Here is a 22,067-nt window from a genome sequence, read left to right as displayed (position 1 = left end):
TTTTATTTATAATACTTTTAATACTTTTATTTATAAAGCCTGCTGGTCATTATAATTTAAAGCTGTGAACACAACGCGGATATTTAACTATATGCACTGTCATTAGACACTACAATCAATATTTAAGATTGCTCTACCATGCTTCAGTATATTTATGAAAATAATATTTATGCAAACCTGTGTGTCAGTTGTGTAAACAGTTACATCAACTTCAGCAAGAATATGGGCAGGTACGAATCTCAGCAGGATAAGTGTCTTTCAAGAAGTAGGGGAAATTTTTTATCATCTCTGAAAGATGCTTCACAGTTAATCCAGACCATGGTGCTCAAATACGAAGTTACTTCATGCTTTAGAAATTTGGAGTTGTTAAACTGTTTGTTGTTACATTTATTAAAAAAGAGATGAAGCAATGCTGGCTAAGTAATGAATACTAGCTAAAGATTTCACTAATGGTATGGGGTAAAAGGTTACTAGATTTCACTTTTATCACAAAATAATTACTATTATTTTTAGTTTATTTTTTCCTTAAAAGCATTTTTGCTTTATGAAATAAGTAAAAATCACATTTGAAAGGTCAAGTTAAATGAGGGAAGTGCTATGCATTGCTAAATTTGAGAGATTGAGCTCTAGGTAGGTATTTGGAAGGAATCAGTAAGCACAGCAATTAACAATGACTTCATGTTCCTTTTGTGGATTCTAATTAAATCCCATTGGCTATGAGCTATTGGCTGTGGCTTTGATCTTTACATTTAACTCTTGCTGACTGTCACGACCACTGCATGTCCTCAGGATGAGTGTTAATTCTTGAAAAGAAGACATAAATTTATTTTTCTTAGTTTTTCTGTTGCAAGTGTTATGAAAGTATTGCACTTTCAGGGACTGCAAATGGTGATTATGCTATATTTAGGAATATATTCCTTTAAAGTGTGACAATAATTTCCAGATGCTTTAGATTGCTTGTCCTCACTGCAGCAGCTCCTCTACTTCAAATGTTTCCTCACCTAGGCACTCGCATCACTTGAGGTTTCATCAGTTATGTCAGTTCAGTATCAGGATTTCTCAAAAAAACAAAATGTAAGCCCAAAACTTGAATAATGTGTCATGGTTACATACAGCAGGTTTCCAGTTTTTGTTGAGGTATCTTTCTGTCTGCCTCAATAAAAATGGCTGTGAGCAGTGCAGCTCCAGCGCTCCCGCAGTGAAAGGAGGCTGTGGCTCTTGGGGGGATATCTCCATTGGGAGTTGCTCAGTGAGGGTCCAGCCATGCTGTGGGCCAGGGGTGAGGAGGTGCGGATGTGCCGCAGTCGAGGGCTGCCATTTCATCCTGAGCGTGTGACGGAGGGAGCAGAGGATCCGGTGCTGTGAGCCTGCCTGCTGGGCTTGCTGGGAAAGGGTTTTCACAGAGGTTTTGACTCACAGGAAGAGAATATTTTTCCCACGCTGTCTTCTCAGCATGCCTCCCTGTTATTTGGTCGTAGCATAGGAAAATATTTACCCTATAAAAATACTTAATGTGATACTTAAAATGGCAAATATTCGTATTATCAGCAGCATTTGGGAATCGGTCTTTCCTTTAGCTACATGCCAAAACATGGGTGTAGTAATTAAGGCTCCCCCTGTGCTTTTAATTGAAACCAAAGATGTGGCTGCAATATAACTTTCACATCTGGAGTCTGGGCTTCTCCCAGGGGTATATTTGGATCCAGGGACTTGCTTCAGACCATTACAGGGAAATGAGTCAGTCACAAAACCAGTATAAGAAATTCAGTGATATTTTAAAATGAGGGTTTTGCCCTGTCTTCAAGAACATTAGTTTCAATATTAAGATATAGTGTTTGGTGTTATTACACAAATGCTAATATTTTAAAGCACAAGAAATGTCTGTCTCAATACCATAAAATAAGACATATTAGTAGTTTTGAAGTTGATATGTATTCTGTGAAACTTGTTTCCAAAATAGATTGCAAGATAGAAAAGTAGATAATTTGGGTTTTTTCTCAGAAAACAAAGGTAATTATTTTCTTTATCTCCTGGCTTGGTAGCTCTCTAATATTGCAAATCACAATTTGGAGCACAGATGAAACACTTGATTGTGTTTCTCTGCCTCTTAGAACAATTTATACAGAACAAAATGGTAGAAAGGTGAGGAAATTCGACATTATATGGGGAGAAAAATTTCTTGTAAGCAGGGTCTAGATTTTCAACTTGCCCTAAGCAGTCATATAGTCAGAGAGCGAGAACACTGGAACTGGGCTTCCACAGCACACAATGGCAATTTCACTGCTTTGGAGAAAAAGTGGTAAAAGACTAGTCTTAAAGGGCTCTGGGGTAAAGACAGATAAGAACCAGGATTGACTTGAAAGAAGGGAGGGTGGAAATTTTGGGTGAACAAGCAGAAAAGTTAGTGCCTGGCAAAGCATATTTCTTTTGGGAGCTGGAGTAGGACTTGAGATTGCTGTTTCTAATAGTTTCTTGCGCACCAGTAAATTATTGTGAAGTCCACTGTTCTGTATCATGTCTTATCCTGATCTGTAGAGAGGGTAACAACCTTTTCATCAGTTACTGCCTTTCCTCAGATAGCAGAAATATCTACTGTGAAAAAGTCTAGAATCTTTCAGGAAAGAAAAGTACTACTTTGTAAATTAAATAAAGCCAGGATCTACGCAAGATGGTAATGATTTAGGATTGAATGGTCATGTATATTAAGGGATTTCTAGACCTCAACTCCTTGGCTTTGCAATATCCAAATAAGTTAATGCTTTGAAGGTGTATTTACCCAGGACATGTTTAAACTAACAATGAAGCAAACAATGAAAGGTTAACTTACTTCTAGGGGCTTTAATAAGACTAATAAGTACTTTCTTTGACTTCTTAACATATGAGCTTATATATTGATGTGGACTTGAGATGTGTTCTCTTAGTATTTTAGAAACCTCCTTAAGATCTTGAAAATGGACCAATCACCAGGGCTTTGATTTTGTTGCTACCTACAGCACCTGAAGTAGAAAAAATAATATGCAGATATTGTACTTCATATTACTAAAACAATATTATAAGATTTAGTTATTTTAGCTTTGTTTGTCAGCTGATAGGCACAGCAGCTGAAACAGAAATGAGCTGCTACTGATAGGATGGGTACTGGATCCTAACCTGTCTTACTAGAAACTGGTTGTGTTTTGCCTGTGCATAAAAAGAACAGTCCTGCCTTGCTCTCTTTGGAGGCACTGTTTGGCGAGGGGCAAAAGGCAATTCAGAGATTAGAGCTGAGTGGGAATAGCAAACCCTTTGTTCCATAAAGGCAGAAGTTAACAGCTGCTTCTGTGGAGGCCAATTTTCCACACTACTCCTGCAAGTGCTACAATCATTCTTATACTAGAGAAAGTTAGATTCAGTCAGTGATATCTTTTGACTGCTGCAAAACAAACTAATTTTTAAAAAAATTATTGGCCAACATGCAGCAGTTCACCTAACAAAGAGATATATATGATTTAAAATTAAAAAATGACGTACCATCATACCATATTTTGTCTTACTCTGAGTGAAGGACTCTGCTTGTCATAAGAGAAAAGAATTTAATGTTGCTTTTCGTTTTTGTGCCATGTCCATAAATTAAGATTATAAACTACCTTTAGCTACTGTTGACAAATGGTATTGCTTAATTCTTATAAATGACTGTGTTAGGGGTTTCACTGTATGATTGATTCATTGATCAGTATTGCATGACAATGTCAATAAATACTGTAATGAAGGAAATATTTAGAAGCAGATAGTAAAAATAAACATACAGGAACGCATTTTGACTGTGAGACAAGTATAAATGTAAACTTAGAATGAAATATTTGTACGGAACATTTTAAGCGCTGTTAAGTTATTCTGCAGCTATGACAATACTATGTAATCTTCATTTTTCTGAGTGGCACAGTGCCATGTTGTACTCAGTCAGACACCAAATAAATTGGTTGCTTGTAGTTTGATCTCACAGCAGATTATTTAATTTTAATTTTCAGTTTGTTTCCCAAGGTAACTACAACATCAATTAATATGGCAGAGATGGAGAATTCACATTAGACACGGCTGCTTCCCTTGGATGAGCTCTCACAAAGCATGTTTGGAGACAAATCAAAACCATAAACTTTTTTCATGTTAATTTTTTTTTGTTATGGTCAGAAGATGTCTAATGACATGGTAAACAGTGTTCCTCATTCCTGAAACACATCTGCACATGTTTGACTTAACCTGTAAAGTGTGGTATCATCTTTCTTGTACCTTTTTAACTCCATTATAATGCTGAAATTCCTTCTGTATTATCTACACTGAGGATCTTTCTCCTATCAGACCTTTAACACTGTCTAATTACCATATGATTGAGACAAATTTTCATGTAATACAATAGACCTTTTTTCTGAACGTTACTTAAATTAAGTGCAAGATGCACTTAAGATACCAGATACAAACTTGATGTTTTAATAAAAAAAGAACTAGTCTATGCATAGAGGGTTTTTTCAATATTTGAATCCTCTGAAGTGTCATGGAATTAGGTTTTCCACTTTCTTTACTTAGAGATATGATTTAAGGGGTTTTATCATTGCAGAGGTCAGGGAGAATTTTGAACTGACCACAGCTTGAAAATTGTTATACCTGTTAAATTTATAATGGTTTTGAACTGGGATTTCTGTTATCAAAGAACCATACAGTTTGTTTCTGGAAAAACAAAAACTTCAAGGTGCTTAGAAAACTTTCTTTAGGAACTGTGTCTTCATTATTTTGACTTCTAAGGTCTGGTCTCTTTTGTACAACAGTATTATTGCTAGAAACATCATGGAAATCTACTTTCTTGCAAATCAATGATGATGTGTTCATAAATAGCAACAGATCAGAGCCCAACATCTGATTGTGTTCAGATCAAGGGCAAAGATTCCAGTCCCCATCAGGGCAGGAAGAGGCTGAGTGTAGGTGTCCTGCAGCACAAAGGGTAGCATCCCAAAAAGAAGCTGCAGACACAGTAGCTGCCTATCCAGGAGTTTTGCCAATTCAGGGATCTTCACATTAGTGCCCATTTTGCCCCTGAAAAGGTCTTGTCCCATGACCATCTTCTAGGACCTCTTCTTCCCACTTGGCAGCTTCTGGAGATTTTTTTGGGTGTAAAACAATGGCATCACTACTTTATGGAACTCATTCTACCTGCCTGGATATTTTTCCTATCACAATAAATGTGATTTAGTTAAAATAGAATATGCTAGCGTGGAAGTGAACCCCAAGTACTTCCAGATAATTGTTTTCTAAAAACGGAGAAATAATTTAATCAGCAGGACACAAGCAACCAAAAAAATTGAAAACTCATCAAAACCATTGATAATTGATGAAGATCATTCACTTGCTTTGTTCTTAGGTTAGTGCAAATGCAGTAAATATTTGTTGTTATCTAATTTAGCCATTAAGTCCCTCTTACATTCTTAACTGAGAAACTTTTTCTTAAGTCTGTTTAAATAGCAGCATATACATTTGCTGTGTTGCATTCCCTGGGAGATGTTTAAAATGTTAAATTCTACATTTTTTTACAAAAACACATTTCAGAGGTTTTTTCCCTTTCAAATTGCTGATATACTTGACTTTAAAAAATTTAGTAGTTACTTTATAAATTCAAAATTATCTTGAAACTTAAGGCCCAAATTCAAGAAAGCATGTGAGTATATATGTAAGATCCATCAGAGCCATAATTTTTTTAGCTTTGACTATTGTGCATGTATATGTATATATGTGTTTAACTTCAGTACACAGATCAATCCAAATACATAAAATATGATTCCTGCTTTTCTTTCTTAGTGTAGTAATATCAGGTATGTAATGACTTCTGGATAAAAATATCTATCTTTCTATCTCTCTATCTAAAACAATGCTTTCAGTATAAAGTATTATGTATATTATTTATTTGGAGTGCAGTTCTTGCTTTAAATTTTTCACTGCCTTATTTGCTACCCATTGTTATCCAGCAATAAAAAAATGAAGCATTGCAGATGTCTATGCAGCAGAAACAAATGAGTTTCTGTGTAACAACTGAAATCAGAAATATAAAATGTTATGTAAACATTCTTCAGCCTCTTGTTCTTAGCATTGTGTTTATTGATTCTTAAAATAAGACGTTAATTTTGATAGATGTTCCCTAGAACCTGGCCCGATACCATCCGTATTACAACATACTTAAAAGGGGGGCTTTTCTGCAAAGTATTTTTATCAGCAGCAGATCCAATCAAAGTAGCTCCTGCCTATTCCGTGCCATTTTTGCTATGTCTGCAGCACTCCTCTGTAGTGCCATTCACTACAGCTGTTTCAAAAGCAGCAGCTGATAACCTGTATCAGGGAATTAGTTATTTTTAACCTTGCTACAGTTGCTGTGTGACCCCAAACGCCCTTAGAGGATATCAGGGGCAGAAAAAAATGGTGTGGTACAGGGGTGTATTAAAGTAGTGCCTTAGAAAGAAGTAGTTGTTGTATCTCCAGAGAGAAAAATGTAATACTTAGCTGCTTCCAGAGTCGTCAGAAGCTCTTGAGAGTTTTTTTAAAAAAGTATTATATGAGGATGAGAGGATCTGATTCAATGAGATACAGTCAATAGAAAACGAAAGAAAGAGCCTTTTTCAGTCTAACTGAAATAAATCATCTTCACTAAACCATGTCCCTAAGTGCCACATCTGCACATCTTTTAAATACCTCCAAGGATGATGATTCTACTGCTTCCCTGCGCAGCCTGTTCCAATTTTTGAGCACCCTTTATTTGAAGAAATGTTTCTTAATATCCAGTCAAAACCTCCCTTGTTAAACTGGAGGCTGGTTCTTTTCATTTTTACACTTGTTGCCTAAGAGAAGACCCTCACCTTGCTACAGCCTCCATTTAGAAGCAGTAGGGTCTTAGCTGAGCCTCATTTTCTTCAGGCTAAACACACCTAGCTTCCCCAGCTGCTTCACATAAAACTTATACCCCAGGCCCTTCACCAGCTCCGTTGCCCTTCTCTGGACATGCTCCAGCACCTCGATGTCCTTCTTGTAGTGAGGGGCCCAGATCTGGACGCAGGGTTCAAGGTGTGATCTCACTAGAGCTCAGTACAGAGGGACAATCCCTGCCCTGGTCCTACTGGCCACACTACTGCTGGTCCAGGCCAGGATGCCATTGGCCTTCTTGGCCACATGGGCACATGCTGGCTCATGTTTAGCTTCTGTTGACCAGCACCCCCAGCGTCTGGTCCTTTTCTGTCAGGCAATTTTCCAGTCACTCTCCCTCTGCCTGTAGCACTGCATGGGGCTGTTGTGCCCCAAGGGCAGGAACAATCACTTGGTCTTGTTGAACCTCATGTGATTGGCCTCAGTACATAGATTTATCCTGTCCAGGTCCCTCTGCAGCAGATCAACATTCCCACCCAGCTTTGTGCTCCCTGCAAACTGCCTGAGGGTGCACTCAATCCTCTTGTTCAGGTTATTGATAAAAATATTAACCAGATGTGGCTCCAGTACCGAGTCCTGGGGAACCCCACTAGTGACAGTCTGCCAACTGGATATAACTCCATTCATCAACACTCTCTGGGCTTTGTCATCCAGTCAGTTCTTTGCTTCGCGAAGGGTATGCTTGTGAAAACCGTGAGCAGCCAGTTTCTCCAGAATGTAGTGGGAAATGGTGTCAAAGGCTTTATTTGAGTCTGGGTAGACTTTATTTTTCCTTCATCACTAAGCAGGTCACCTTGTCATAGAAGGAGGCGAAACTTGTCAGGCAGGACCTGCCTTTCCTAAACCCATGCTGGCTATGCCTGATCCTTTGGTTGTTCTGCATGTGTTGTGTGATGGCACTCAGGATGATCTGCTCCATGACCTCCTCTGGCTGACTGAAGTCAGACTGTCAGGTCATATCCTCCCTCTAACTTCTTGTGGATGGACGTCATCTTAACTAACCTCCTGTCAACTGGGACCACCCCAATTAGCCAAGACTGCTGGTAAATAATGGAAGATGATTTGGTGAGCTCTTCTGCCAGTTCCCTTTAGACCCTTGGGTGGATCCCATCTGGCCCCATGGACTTGTGTATCTTAAGTTGTATAGCTGATCACTAACCATTTTCTCCTGGTTTATGGGAGCATAATTCTGCTCTCTGTCTCTGTATTCAACCACAGGGCCTTGGTATCCTGAGAGCAACTGTTCTCACTATTAAAGACTGAGGCAAAGAAGGCACCCAAGTACCTCGGCCTTTTGCTCGTCCTTGATGTTTCCTCATGCATCCAGTAAATGATGGAGATTCTCCTTAGCCCTCTTTTTGTTGCTGATGTATTTGTAAAAACATTTTTGTGTTTTACAGCAGTAGTCAGATTAAGTTCTAGCTGGGCTTTGGCCCAAATGGAACAAATGGAACCATTATTAAAATTAAAAGTGCAGCCTTTTTTTTAAAGTATTGTTTGGAAAATACCACCTTCAAAAGCATAAAAATCCCTTAGTGTTTCCAAGCAACTGCAGTTGTGTGGTCAAATTCCCAAGATGTGAGTTGTCACCAGTCAGTTGTTTTTACAAGAGACTCTAACCTTTGGTCTTGGATGGTTTACTGTTTAAGAAGTACATACACTAACTTAAGTCAGATATTTCTCTATTACATGAAGGATACCTTGGACATCAAGTAAATTTAGATATAAGTATTCATAACTAATCTGTTTCATTGTCCCATATAAGATAGTTTTTTATAGCTACTTACAAAGAATCAAAGAAGAAACAAAGGTTTCTTCATTAGAATTCCACTCTTTTAGAAACTCATCCATCTATGTGAGCATAAGGTAAGACAAGTCCTCTACCTTAATCACTTGAGTCCCAACTCATACAAAATGTAACCATGCACACAACTTGAGGGACCTGAAGCACTGAAGTCAGTAAGTATTACATGCTTGAAATGGGACGGGAGTAAGTGCTTTCCTGAGCTAAGCCCTCAAAAAGCCATTATTTTAATGTACTTAAGAGAAAACTGGCATATCATGGGAATTTAAAAGAGAAAATAAATGTTTGTAATTCTTTTTTTCTTTATTGTTTTGTAGGGGCACAGATTTTTTCCTGTGGTGATTTATAGCTACCAATAACCTTCCACAGCGGTTGCCTTATCAACTTATTATTCTGGAATCTTCTGCTCTTGTTAGTAAACAGAAGAGAACTATTAAACGCAGAGCTAAGTATTCCTAATCTCAAGAGAGAGACTTTGTACAGTATGTTCTGTACAAAACTGAAAGACTTGAAGATCACAGGAGAATGTCCTTTTTCCTTACTGACTCAAGGTCACATTACTGAGGAACATGACAAGGACTGCACAGAAAACAGCTCTAGAGCAGCTTTGCCCATCTGCAAAGAAGTCCATGAAAAAGATGGTCAAGGAAACCTTCCACAAAGGAAAACGAGCAGAAGTAGAGTGTACCTGCACACACTAACTGAAAGCATCTGCAAACTAATCTTTCCTGAGGTAAACAGATATTAAATAATAATAACACTTTAATAGCATTTAACTATAAATGTTAAAAAATCATTCTATGCCTGTGTTTAGATGTAAGCCTTTAGAAAGTTGCTTTGACTTAAAAGTTTGTGTTCTTATGTAGTTCTCTGTGGTTTAAATCCACTTCCATTCCTTCTGGATATAATTTTGCCACAATTTGTGTTGTACACACCATTCCTTCCACTGTATTTCCCTTATTTTTGCCTTGTATTTGCAACCTTCCACTGATCTTTCTAATTGTTCTATTAAAATCCATCTATTTTTGTACCATTTTTTATATAGAGATATAGTAATAGAAATTTTGCCTTGTTACCTAATTATGTAAATTATGTGGTCATCTCATCAGTTCACTTAACTGAATCCAAACTGCTTAGTACATTACTCATTATCACAAAAAAACTTAAAATAGATGTTTCCATCTGCTGTGATACTAACCTCCTGTCATACTATTTTTAAAACCATTACTGTTTGTGTTTACCAAAGATACTCTTATATCTCTGCTCAACTTAACTGAAAATAGGCCCAGTGCAGGCTTGCTTGAATGGAGATGAATACTTGGTTTATCTCTGTAAAAAGAACATGAAAAATGCTGCTCCATAACATCCAACTCTCTACCTTGTTTCAAATTCAGTGGGAAGTTTGAAGGAACTGACTGATATATCGGGACTATAAACAGCAGATGGACAGTTCTGTACACTCATTTAATTACAATTCCATTACTTGGACATTCAGTGTACCTTACTTAAAGTGCTGGAGTTGTGTTAAATCTGTTTGCAAATCTGGTTATGTAGCTCTTCATCTCTTACCCATTCACTAAACCTCTAGATAATTAAGTTTTGAAAAAATCCTTTTTACCTCTGCTGCATTTATACAGACAGAATGCATCCCTTTAAACTGATCTCTAAATTCATAAAGGAAAAGGCTTGTAACCCAAAAGCAAAGTATCATTTCCAGGGTGTCATGATTGCTGTATTGCTTTTCTTGTATATAGTTGTTGGTAGGATTTTTAATAACTAGTATTTTTTTCTCTTTAAAGAGTGACATAAATTTATGCAGTTGCCTATTACATAATTATGATAGACTGGTTCATCAGCTGGCACAAAGCTTGGCAAAGTGAAGATACTCTGACTGTATACCCTAGGAACCATTGAAATTCAAGGTTATCGTTGTTACTATTTACAATTATTCAAGTCATATTCTTTACAACAGTGTCCAAGTCTGTTGTCATGCTGATTTGGGGTCAAGCCCTAAGCATCTTCCTAATCCTATTTTTCATAAAAAGACTTTGCTTCTTTAGAAGCATATTTTTCATTGCTTAGGTAATTTACCTAACTTAAATGTTGTTGAGTGTCATCATCATCATTCCAACTGGAAGCTCCAAAACAAGGCGGCATCATGGGCCCTATTGAGTTGTCAACTTCTCATGGAAAGAGCGAGCTATTCATGGAAGTCCAGGACAAAGTGCATCTGACAACTTTTTGATTAAATTTGAGATATAATGTAGTGCATGTTGTTTAATTTGGTTCTTTCTTTAGAAATACGGAAAACATTGCTTATTTATAAGTAATGGATTGGATGGCATTCCACTTACTGTATCAGTTTCTACACAGATGTAATTTATGTTGTGTTCATTTACATGGCATATAGTATATGGTATATACATAGATGTGTATCTAATTCACTTTAGATTTTTCCTTGGAAAACATTTCCAGAAGATAATTGCCTTTCTTTCACATGATACTCTTTTTGATTGTGCAAACTTTCCTCATGGTATTACAAAAAGTAAAAGGTGCAGTAAGCTGCTGGTTTCTTCAGGGAATGAGAACAATTTGAAATATGCATATTTGGAAGATGTTCCATATGCTCCAATTAGGAACTGCAGAGGGGATATAGAATCATGGGATTGAAGTATTTTAAGGCAAATATTCATTATGCTCTAAAGTGTCTTTTATTAGAGAATCCTTTTAGAAAGCTGGTCTACAGTGACTAGATTTTCATCTGTAGGATGTTTGGGGTTGTGGCATACACAGTGAAAATTATTCTTTTTCTTTAATTTTGTATTCATGGTACTTAGTGGTATTTTGGGGGGTGGGATTTGTAATAATAGAAACCTGTGTTAGTTATAATTATTTCTTAACAGTGCTGTCTTTATTGCCACCTGAAAACTTAGAGGTAAAGAGCATTACTTTATTTAAAATACACAACCGCTAGTGCACATGAACTGAGGGGCTTAATTATAGTGGTACTGGAGCTGAAGAGACGAACATAAAGTAAACTCCATAACCACAGAAGTGACGTGCTGTTTCTAACAACAATATTGTCTTGAAAAAAAGTTGTTAGTCCCAAGGATGGCGAAGTAATTCTGTGCATAGAAATGTTATCTCATTATTAAATTTTCAGCAATGACATAGATACATATGACATACTTATTTTTTTCCCCAGTTTGAAAGGCTAAATCTTGCCCTGCAGAGAACACTTGCGAAACACAGAATAAAAGAAACCAGGTATGTAAGTGTAATGGGTTTATAACTAACTTCACTGCAAAAATGTTTTTCAGGCAGGAATGGGGTGGTGACCGCAAATCAAGACTTCTGGAATTTATATTCAAATATCTTGTCAAATTGGTGTGTAACATTTCATGTAATGTAAGCTAGTAATGGTTTAGTTTATATTCAGTTTAGTTTATATTAGTAAATATTCATAAATATTTACATCACTCACAAAGTTGACTTAATGGGCAAATTGTACAGGGAAAAAGGATTTTGGAGGAGTTCAGAGACTGCTTGGCATAGATGGAACAATAGATGTGGTTGTATATGGATATAAGATCCTAGGGAAAGAGTTTTAAATTCTGTTAGTATTACACAAAAGAATTTGGTTTCTGATACAGTGAACATTCGTACACTACAGATACTGACTTGAATGTTTCCCTGAGCTCACTTGGCTTCTGGTTTCTGTTTCTGAGGAATTCAGCTCAATTTTCAGGACTTCTTAGTACAAATCCAATATTAATCATTCGGGCCTTGTTGGGAGTAAGAATTTATTAGCATCTCATGATACCCTGAGGATTCAGTTTATTGAATGCATCTGAAAAAATAAGCCAAATAAGCCCATCAGTTTAAATCTGCATTCTGAAGTGAAGAAAAATAATCAAGTTGGAAACTACACTGTTGCTCACCATGATAAGAATAGATAATTGCAGTGTATCTTTTAAGTTATACTTGATATTTTTAAAGCACTTCACATACATTGACTGAACCAAAGATAGCGGATCAGATGTGCTTTGCAATTGCTGATTGGCTTATTGCTATGAATGTTTTCCCATTCTTTAATTATGTGTTGCTTCCCTGGAGTATTAGTTGAAAAGAGAAAATTACTGTGATATTCTGAAGGAGGCAATAATGCAAATGTAAAACAAATCCAAATGTCTGTATTGCTTTTGCATATAAATATACCTATGATCTTCCAAGTGAAGAAATTCAGAAGTCATGTATCAGAAGTTTATTGCTTATATGAAGGTTCATCTAAGCTATATGTTGTTCTCATAACTTTGAGTTAAACATTCAGTTTGACATGTATTGTCCTCAGAGAACTCTCTCAAAACAGAAATACATTCTCACGTCTTGAATTAAATGCAGTGTAATTCCAAGAAATGCTTGAATATAAATTCCAATTATATTATACAGTATGTTAGGAAATGTTGTTTTGGCTTCAAGAAAAAAAAACAGGACTGTTAACAATGACAGGCCATAGCATTTGACCGAAATCCATAATTTGAGCTCAGACCACCAAAGCTTTCATTTACCAGAAATTAATGGGATAATCTAAGAGCCTACCAAGACCCCCTTTTGAATTAATTAAAAACTTCCTATTTGATCAGCAGAACTGGGTCTAAACACTTTCAAGACAAGGTAGGCAACTTCTGTATTTACTATTTTTACCAAGTATATCTTGATAATTTAGGGGGTTTATTTATATTTTTATGATCTTTGCAGAAAAACTGGTGATAGAGAAGATTTTGAAAAAATAATCAGTGATCATGCTAATGCAGCAGGTAATGTAAACTTGTTTAATTATATATATATATAAATAAATAGAGTATTTTTAATGTATATATATAAAATATAAATTAGTCTTGTTACTAATATGTTACTTTATATTCTAAAGACTGTCGTATGTCAGAAGAGAACTCTTATAATTTATAATATATAATTCTGGCTACATCTGTGATAGTGAATAAACATTTCCTGGAACTGAAATGTGGTCTTCTGTACACTTAAACTGTTAAACTGGTCCAGGCACACAGTTAGACTCTGAGAGACAATACTTTTTCAAAGGATTCCCAGTAACACTTGGGAAAATGGAACATACCCAACAGTTAGTTTGCATGCAGCTATCTGGGAAAAAAAAATTGCTAGCAAAGATGTGAGCCATTCAGTGCCAATTGGCCTCAGTGTTCCAGAATATTCCCAAGGTCATGTAATGTACCGGATTACACATAGCACTTATATCTACAGATCCTATTTTATTCTTATGTTAAACTTCTTATTTTACTCCTTTGTAGCCTTGTTTCCAGGACTCCTAAATGAGAGTGCCCTCAGTTGTCAATGCTGCATCAGGGAAAGATACTGATTGTTTTGGCCTAGGTTGAAAAACATGTGAGGGTTAGCCTGTGATTCAGGATGAGTGCAGTTCTGACTAAAATGTGGTTCTGTGCAGGTGTTCCCGTGGAGTCTCTACGGGAGTCTCTTGGTGAAGAGCTATTCAAAATATGCTATGAAGAGGATGAACACATATTGGGGGTTATTGGTGGCACTCTTAAGGACTTCTTGAATAGTTTCACTACTCTGCTGAAACAGAGTGGCCATAGCCAAGAAGCAGGAAAAAAAGACAGACTTGAAGATGCCTCCATATTATGCCTGGAGAAAGATCAGGACTTCTTAAACGTTTATTATTTCTTTCCTAAGAAAATCACAAGTCTTATTCTACCTGGTATCATTAAAGCAGCAGCTCACATTTTGTATGAAACTGAGGTTGAAGTGATGCTCATGCCTCCTTGTTTCCCTAATGACTGCACTGAGTTTGCTAATCAGCCTTATTTACTGTATTCTATACAAGTCAAAAGTGCAAAACCTTCCTTATCTCCATGTAAACCACAGTCCTCACTTGTGATTCCTGCCTCTGTGTTCTGTAAGACTTTCCCATTTCATTTTATGTTTGACAAGGATATGTCAGTTCTTCAAATTGGAAATGGGATAAGAAGACTTTTGACAAGGAGAGAATTTCAAGCTAAGCCCAGTTTTGAAGAGTATTTTGAAATTCTTACCCCCAAAGTAAGCTGCACTTTTAGTGGAATAATGACAATGTTAAATATGCAGTTTACTGTACGAGTTAGAAGATGGGATAATACTGATATGAAACCGTCCATGGTAAGAGGCTTTGTATCACTATTACTTCTATGAGGAATTTGTTTTCTTCAGATGGAGTTAAAATAGCCGCAAAACATGGTGCATTTTGCATTTTCTACATCTGAACATCTGATACAACTGTATAATAATGATTTAATTAGGGTAGTCAAATGTAATTCAGATTCTGAAGCTGATGTTCAGTCAAAACTCTGTTTTAGGACTTCTACACAAGTAAAATCTGACTGCTAATTTCAATAATTTGAAATACTGAGATAAAGCCAGTGATATGCCATGCTGATGAGAATAAGGGCATCTTCAGCACAAAGACAGTGGCAGGAAAAGCTTTTAACAAAGTGCCCTTGAGTCATTTGGGAACAGCTCTAGGTTTGAGGAAAATAAACAGATATTTTCTGTGATCATTCAGCCTTTGGTGTTTTGGTATCTTTGGTTCTCTTATGTTTTTATCAGATGCAACCACCAAAGGTTCCACTTAGTTTCAGCTGATGGGATTACAGCTATCTTTGCTGAAGGTGGGTCTGTGACAAATTACCTGGGACAGTAAAAACATTAAATATTCAATGACTGTTTTCATTTGTTCCTGGTCCCAGCTGAATTCCAGCTAATATACACCTTAGGCACTCGAGGATGATTTACCAGTTCAGACTCAACACTCCTAAAACATAAATGAGGAACGGTAAAAAAGTTGTACCCAGTTACTAATGTAGCTACTATTAAAAGCTGTAGCTACTTCATCTTAGATCCGTTTCTGCACTAGAATGGTTAAAAGGGTAGTAGAGTCGGCTTTGATTTTGCATGTAGTTGCATATGCAAATGTCTATTAGTAAGGAACAGATTTTATTTAAAAAGTAGTCTTTCAAAGCTGTGTTAATCTAAGCTCTGCCACACCTTTCACATTACACAATGACTACAGAAGGGACATAAAAACACTTCACGCAAAATATTGTTCTTCTTTAGACTATTAGAATTGGATATTCCTGCCATTTCTGCCTTTATTTTTAAATTGCAGTGAGTACTGAACATCCTATGATAAAACTGAAGAAGATTTTCTCACTTTATCTTATGGAGAAAGTGGTGCATGAACTGGTTATTAGTCGAAATTCAGAGATCACTGTAGTAACACATTTTATCAATTGCTGAAAATATACAAAATTATTATTTTGGGGGTTTTTTCTTCCTAAGATAAACTGATACTCAAACATAATTAAATGTTTATCCTTAAGTTGGGGAGTACAAGACCTCTTGTGCCAGAGGACCAAAGAAAAATTAACTTACTGTGATTCAGCACCCCATGTTTTCTCTAAGCAACTAAATGAAAATGTAAGGACTATGGACTGGTCTTGATTTTCTTACATTTTAGCAAAATGTATTTTCTGCAAAACTTCTTGCTTCTAGACCATTGCCATGCATGTTTTGCATGAATTCTTTTTTCGTTAACTGTTTCAGGTAATGGATCTTAAAGGCCAAATGATCTATATTTTTGAGTCCAGTGCCATTCTATTCTTGGGATCTCCCTGTGTGGACAGACTAGAAGATTTTACAGGACGTGGATTATACCTCTCTGATATTCCCATTCACAATGCTTTAAGAGATGTTGTTCTGATAGGAGAGCAGGCCAGAGCCCAGGATGGACTGAAGAAGAGATTAGGAAAGCTAAAAGCAACCCTTGAGCAGGCCCATCAAGCACTTGAAGAAGAGAAGAAGAAGACTGTAGATCTTCTGTTTTCAATTTTTCCTGGAGAGGTTGCTCAGCAGCTGTGGCAGGGACAAGTTGTACAAGCCAAGAAATTTAATAATGTCACAATGCTTTTTTCTGACATTGTTGGATTCACTGCCATCTGTTCCCAATGCTCACCTATGCAGGTTATCACCATGCTTAATGAGCTTTATACTCGCTTTGATTACCAATGTGGAGAGCTAGATGTCTACAAGGTAAACAATTAATTGCTTTTCTGTGAGATTCTGGGGAAGGAACGGAAATTAAGACTAAGTGAGACAGAAGATAATAGAGGTCTAAAAATAATTTTGCCATAAACCATTTTCACATGAAAGACAAAAATAAATCACGAAACAAACAAACAAAAAGTCAACATAAACAGTTATTCATTCAGCCAAGAAAGAAACCTATTAAAACTTAAGAGTTAATTTTAAAAATTAATTTCAGTTATAGTCCTGTGACTCTGGAGTAAACAGGTGTTTAATGTAGCCAGGGGTGCCTGACAATAAATGAAAAAGGAAAAGTATTTTAGAATTATGCCCAGCAATAAATAAAAGCTTTTGCATGATACTACAGGATTTGTCTAGTAGTTAAATAATTTTGCAGGAAAACTAAGACTTGGTCAAAAATTGTATGTAGCTACAATTCTTACTGAAGGTAGGCTGTTCTTTTATATTTATCAAATAGTCTAAGAGTAAGAAACAAATATGCCTGTTTTAGGTTGAGACTATTGGAGATGCCTACTGTGTTGCTGGAGGCTTACACAAAGAAAGTGAAACACATGCTGTTCAAATAGCACTGATGGCCCTGAAGATGATGGAACTGTCCGACGAGGTGGTGTCTCCCCATGGAGAGCCCATCAAGGTCATATATTTTATTGTATTTTATTTGGTTAAAGTGAGCTTTTTTGTTTGTTTTGTTCCTTTCTGGGATTTTTTCTCAAGGAAATTTCACATCATTAACTTAGAGAATTTGGGGAATCAAGTGACTGTGGCTGGAGAAGCTGACCTCTTTAGATCTATGGATGAGAGTTTTGTGGAGTGGTAAAGGTGAAATAGAGATCTTAAAATCAACCCAAAAGAGAAATGCAGTGAAGTCAATAGGTGCAATCTGGCATGCTGCAGTTCTTATCTCAGCAATAAAACTGTCAGTTGCATGGAATATTCTCTTTTCTAAGGAAATGACTAATCCTCTTTCCAAATTAGACTTCCAAGTCTTTTGACGCAGAAGCTATGAATATGAATGCCCCAAGACGTTCTGATTGTAGTAATCCACACATCTTTAAAGGATTCCATTGCTGTTCTTGTTTCACAGTCAGATACTGAACCACTGTAAGATAATGGTGTTAATGCTGTCAAAGCAACTGTTAAATTCAGTGGTAATTATATTTATGGCTTCCTTTCAGTGAGAACTTACACATGTATTGAAATTTTCATATAGGATTATCCTGTATATATATCCTGTATAATTTCATATATGATCTCTTACTAAGAGAGAAAAAGAAAAATTATGTGGACCTTCAATGTAGTTCAAACGGCCTGGAATGGCATCCTGGTATTTTTAATAGAGGTGCCTCAGTTCATTATGTCTTTCATTTGCTAAATTGTAACATTTATCTGTTCATTTGTTCCTCCAGAAAGCTTAATGCTTTTTTTTTCCTTTTTTAATTTTAGATTAAGGAATACTTGTATTCCAAGACAAAGAAAATGGTTATTAAGAGGATTATATGCTACACATTTATCAGAGAACAGCAGTATTATATTATAAATAAATGTTCTTCTTTTAGTATTTTGCAGTATCAAATTAAGTTACACTTAAAAATTTTTGAAACATCCTGGCAATATTATAACAAGTTTATAATTTACATGCAAACACTACTACTACATTTAAAAAAATATTTTAAAATAAGGAGAAAAATGTTGTATTGTGTAAGTACCTAACAGAAACTTCTTAGAAGGAAACTATTTTTAATGAAAGCATGCATCTGTTTAAATTAAATGCTTCATGAAAACATTGGGTATTGTGCAAAGCAATAAATTTGTCACACAATCTACTGTCATTTTACATATCAAATATTTTTTACATATCAAGAAAAAAAGATGTGACCGTGGCATACTTTGAATCAGACTTACATTTTGATGAATGTATTTCAGCCATCTTTACTATGTGGGTGGATTTTGGTTTTGTTGCAGGTTTTTCTGCTTTTGCAGTCAAAGTTAGAAACTGCAACTTCTTCATAATGGTATGATACTGTCTTGATATGTAAAAAGTACACAGAGTAGGCATACAAGCTTTCTGACATGCCATTATTTAGTCAAAATGCTGTTCTGAAGAAAACACCTCTACACATGTATAATGCACATGAAAAAAAGAACACAACTCAAAAAAAACCCCACCAAAAAGAACCATTGAAAGCAGCAGCAGCTAAGTAAGAGTCAAAAATCTGAGTATGAACTAAGTTCACAGCAGTTCACAGTCATATTTTGATATGGTAGTATTACTGACTAAAAATGCTGTGCAAGATAAACTTCAGCTAGTTCCCTCTCCATGAGCAGTAATGACCAGAGTACAGATATTTTAAGAAGACTCTGCTAACCCTGTTTATTTTAGTAGTTCAGTCTTTCTTTTTTTTTTTTTTTTAATGAAGAATAATTTATAAAATTGACTTTACCAATTCTATTTTACCTAATAATGCTGTTTTCTTTCTTTTGTTCAAAGATGCGTATTGGTCTTCATTCTGGATCCGTCTTTGCTGGAGTTGTTGGGGTTAAAATGCCTCGTTATTGCCTTTTTGGAAATAATGTAACCCTTGCCAATAAGTTTGAATCTTGCAGTATACCTAGAAAAATAAATGTCAGCCCAACAACCTACAGGTACAGTGCAGTATGTAAAATGTCCACCTGCAATAGTTACTGTAGTAGTCTATTATCTTCCTGGGTTTTTTTTTGGCTAGTTAAAATAAACAAAATTATAAATGATTTTTTAACTTTTAAATAAGCTCTGCCGCCCTCACTATAGCCTAGACTGTAGTCTGTTGTTCCTATTCAGCTTGTACCCACTGCCACATATCTGATAATGCCTTGTGGCAAGATTCTGCATTCAACATCAGACAGAGAATTTGGCACAGGATCCTTCCTGACATCCCCTGCACCATTTTTTATGTGACATAGAGGGTGCTAAGTTCTAGATGATCTTGGATAGGTGATTTAGAAAAAGTAGCACAGGTATTAAAGCACAGAGAAAGTAACCCTTTTGATCATGCACTCTGAAAACACAGAGAGAGCATTAGCATCACCAGTGCTTATGTATGTCAACATAAGCAGTGCTGGCCAACAGTGATTGTTTTTCCGTTCCACTCATGGAAAATCATTTTGAATCATACCCCTAGAAAATAGGCAGTTTGATTAATGGGTAAACTGTTGTCATTGTGGAGTTTCTTTTTTTTTTTTTTCTGAGTGAACACGGTGTTAACCTCCTTTTTGTTCGGTGTTTTTTAAATTTTGATTAATTCACCAATTCTAAAAACACCTTGATAACAGTATGGCAGCTTGCATAACTCCTGTATATTGCAGTAATTGTCTGAAAGCTTCGGTACAAGTTATCAACATTTATCCCTACAGATTAGCAGTTCTCTGTTTCAATCTGTGAAAAAGCAAATAATATTAGAATTGGTAAAAGAGTCTGAATAGTTTAATTAATAAGGTTCGCAATATTCCATTCTTTGAATGTGTGGATGTGAGCTACCTTTCAACACCAAATAATTTTTGAAAAAATTTACAACAAACATACAAACAAACATATACAAGAATATTTACAATATTGACAAAACAAAGAGGCAATACTGTTACTTGCACTGATGCACAAGTTAATAGGTTATCAAGGTTACCAAGTAAACATGATTTTTTATATTTCCAGTAAATAGCTATAAAAATTAAATTGGATTTTCCCTGCCATACACGAAGAATTATTGAATATCTGCACTTATTAGTGACTGATTGATTTTTAATCAAGATGATTCATTTTTGTTCTAGGTTGTTAAAGGAATACCCAGGTTTTGTGTTCACACCACGCTCAAGAGAGGAGCTTCCTCCAAATTTTCCACGTGATATCCCTGGAATTTGCTATTTTCTGGATGCTTATATTCAAGGAACAAACTCACAGACTTGGTTTCAAAAGAGAGATTTGGGAGATGGCAATGCCAATTTTTTTGGTGAGGAAACAGGAATAGACTAAATTGTACATTCACAAATGTATAGAATAAATTTATAAATACTTGGATTTTTTTTTTTTAATAAATTGAAAATTTTTAAAACTGTATGAAACCTGAAAGCACTTTAGATTGTTAACACCTGAAAGCCAGTATTAAAATTTCAGGAAGTATGTCACTGACTACTTTTTATTTTTCCTCTGCATAAGGAACATAGTCGCAAAAGTAGTGTTGTAATGTCACTGTTGGAAATGCTACTATAAACTGTATTTTCCCTATGGTAATTTGTAAGTGCTACAGTTCTCTCTATATTGAGAATTCTAGATGTATTGTATATGCAGTGTGTCAGGAAATGTGATGTGCAAGTGATGCAGCCACATGCAGTGTTGTGAGCTGGTGCTTATCAATGACTATGGAAATGTTCTTTCTTAGAGATTTCAAAAGAAAATGTCCATTAAAATATTGTCATTGCCATCACATACTCCTTCCAGTCCATTGTTTGGGCCCCATCCTAGAAGGCTGCTGACCATCTTCTCACACTGACTGGTCAAAGTATGAAGGTGGTCAGCATTTTCTGGATCAGGCTGCTAATTGTAGCTAAACACATGCATAGCAGAGTTGCTGCTTACTATTTCATGAACTTTATTTTGTATATAAAATGAATATAAATTAAAACACTGTATAATCACATACTAACATCTCTGTAATCATCAAAATATTTTAGTTCATAGGGCTATAAAAGTACTTAAAAATAGTAATATCCACTTGTTATTATGTATTACAGCAATAAATGTATTTTTTTGTTGTCATTTAAATTTGAAATGTTTTAACAGAAGTGTAATAAAATATGCTTTGAAATGTTTGCTTAGAAATGAAATTCCAGTCAGACTGTTTGAAATGGAAGGACCAGTTTAAACGTCTTATTCCAGGATGCAACGTGGATGTGATGAGCTATGGAAATGCCCATTGTATGCTCGTTCTAAAGTTCCCAGAGGAATTTTCAGGTGAACAGAGATGCTTTTAAACACATGAACATATTTACAAAGATAATACTACCACCGTACAAACTTTTCTGTTGTAGCTGATGGAATATGAGTGGAGAATTCAAAGGCTTTGCCTCTGGAAATGGCAGAATAGAGTTAATTAAGAGTTAGAATTCTGCCTCTCTTAACTAGCAGATCCATCTGCCCAGAAATTCCTCTGTGCTATACAGT

At 35.9% G+C, this 22,067-nt stretch overlaps 1 protein-coding gene across 2 annotated transcripts in view; it reads left to right on the top strand.

The window, feature by feature from the left end:
- The window catches only part of GUCY1A1 (guanylate cyclase 1 soluble subunit alpha 1), a 34,520-nt gene extending 12,790 nt beyond the window's left edge, over positions 1-21,730 (top strand). For both annotated transcript variants that reach the window (XM_088163676.1, XM_088163677.1), the window contains exons 2-9: positions 9,058-9,473; positions 11,946-12,007; positions 13,499-13,557; positions 14,223-14,932; positions 16,376-16,861; positions 17,367-17,510; positions 19,365-19,519; positions 20,678-21,730. In XM_088163676.1, coding sequence (XP_088019802.1) covers positions 9,225-9,473; positions 11,946-12,007; positions 13,499-13,557; positions 14,223-14,932; positions 16,376-16,861; positions 17,367-17,510; positions 19,365-19,519; positions 20,678-20,879 — 2,067 coding nt within the window. In that variant the 5' untranslated portion in view covers positions 9,058-9,224 and the 3' untranslated portion in view covers positions 20,880-21,730. The remainder of the gene's footprint in view (positions 1-9,057; positions 9,474-11,945; positions 12,008-13,498; positions 13,558-14,222; positions 14,933-16,375; positions 16,862-17,366; positions 17,511-19,364; positions 19,520-20,677) is intronic.
- The last annotated feature ends 337 nt before the right edge of the window (positions 21,731-22,067 follow it).

Source organism: Sturnus vulgaris, chromosome 4 (assembly GCF_052056855.1).
Source record: "Sturnus vulgaris isolate bStuVul1 chromosome 4, bStuVul1.hap1, whole genome shotgun sequence".
NCBI lineage: Eukaryota > Metazoa > Chordata > Aves > Passeriformes > Sturnidae > Sturnus > Sturnus vulgaris.
Note: the sequence above shows the minus strand (reverse complement) of the source record. Positions and strands in the feature narration are given on the sequence as shown.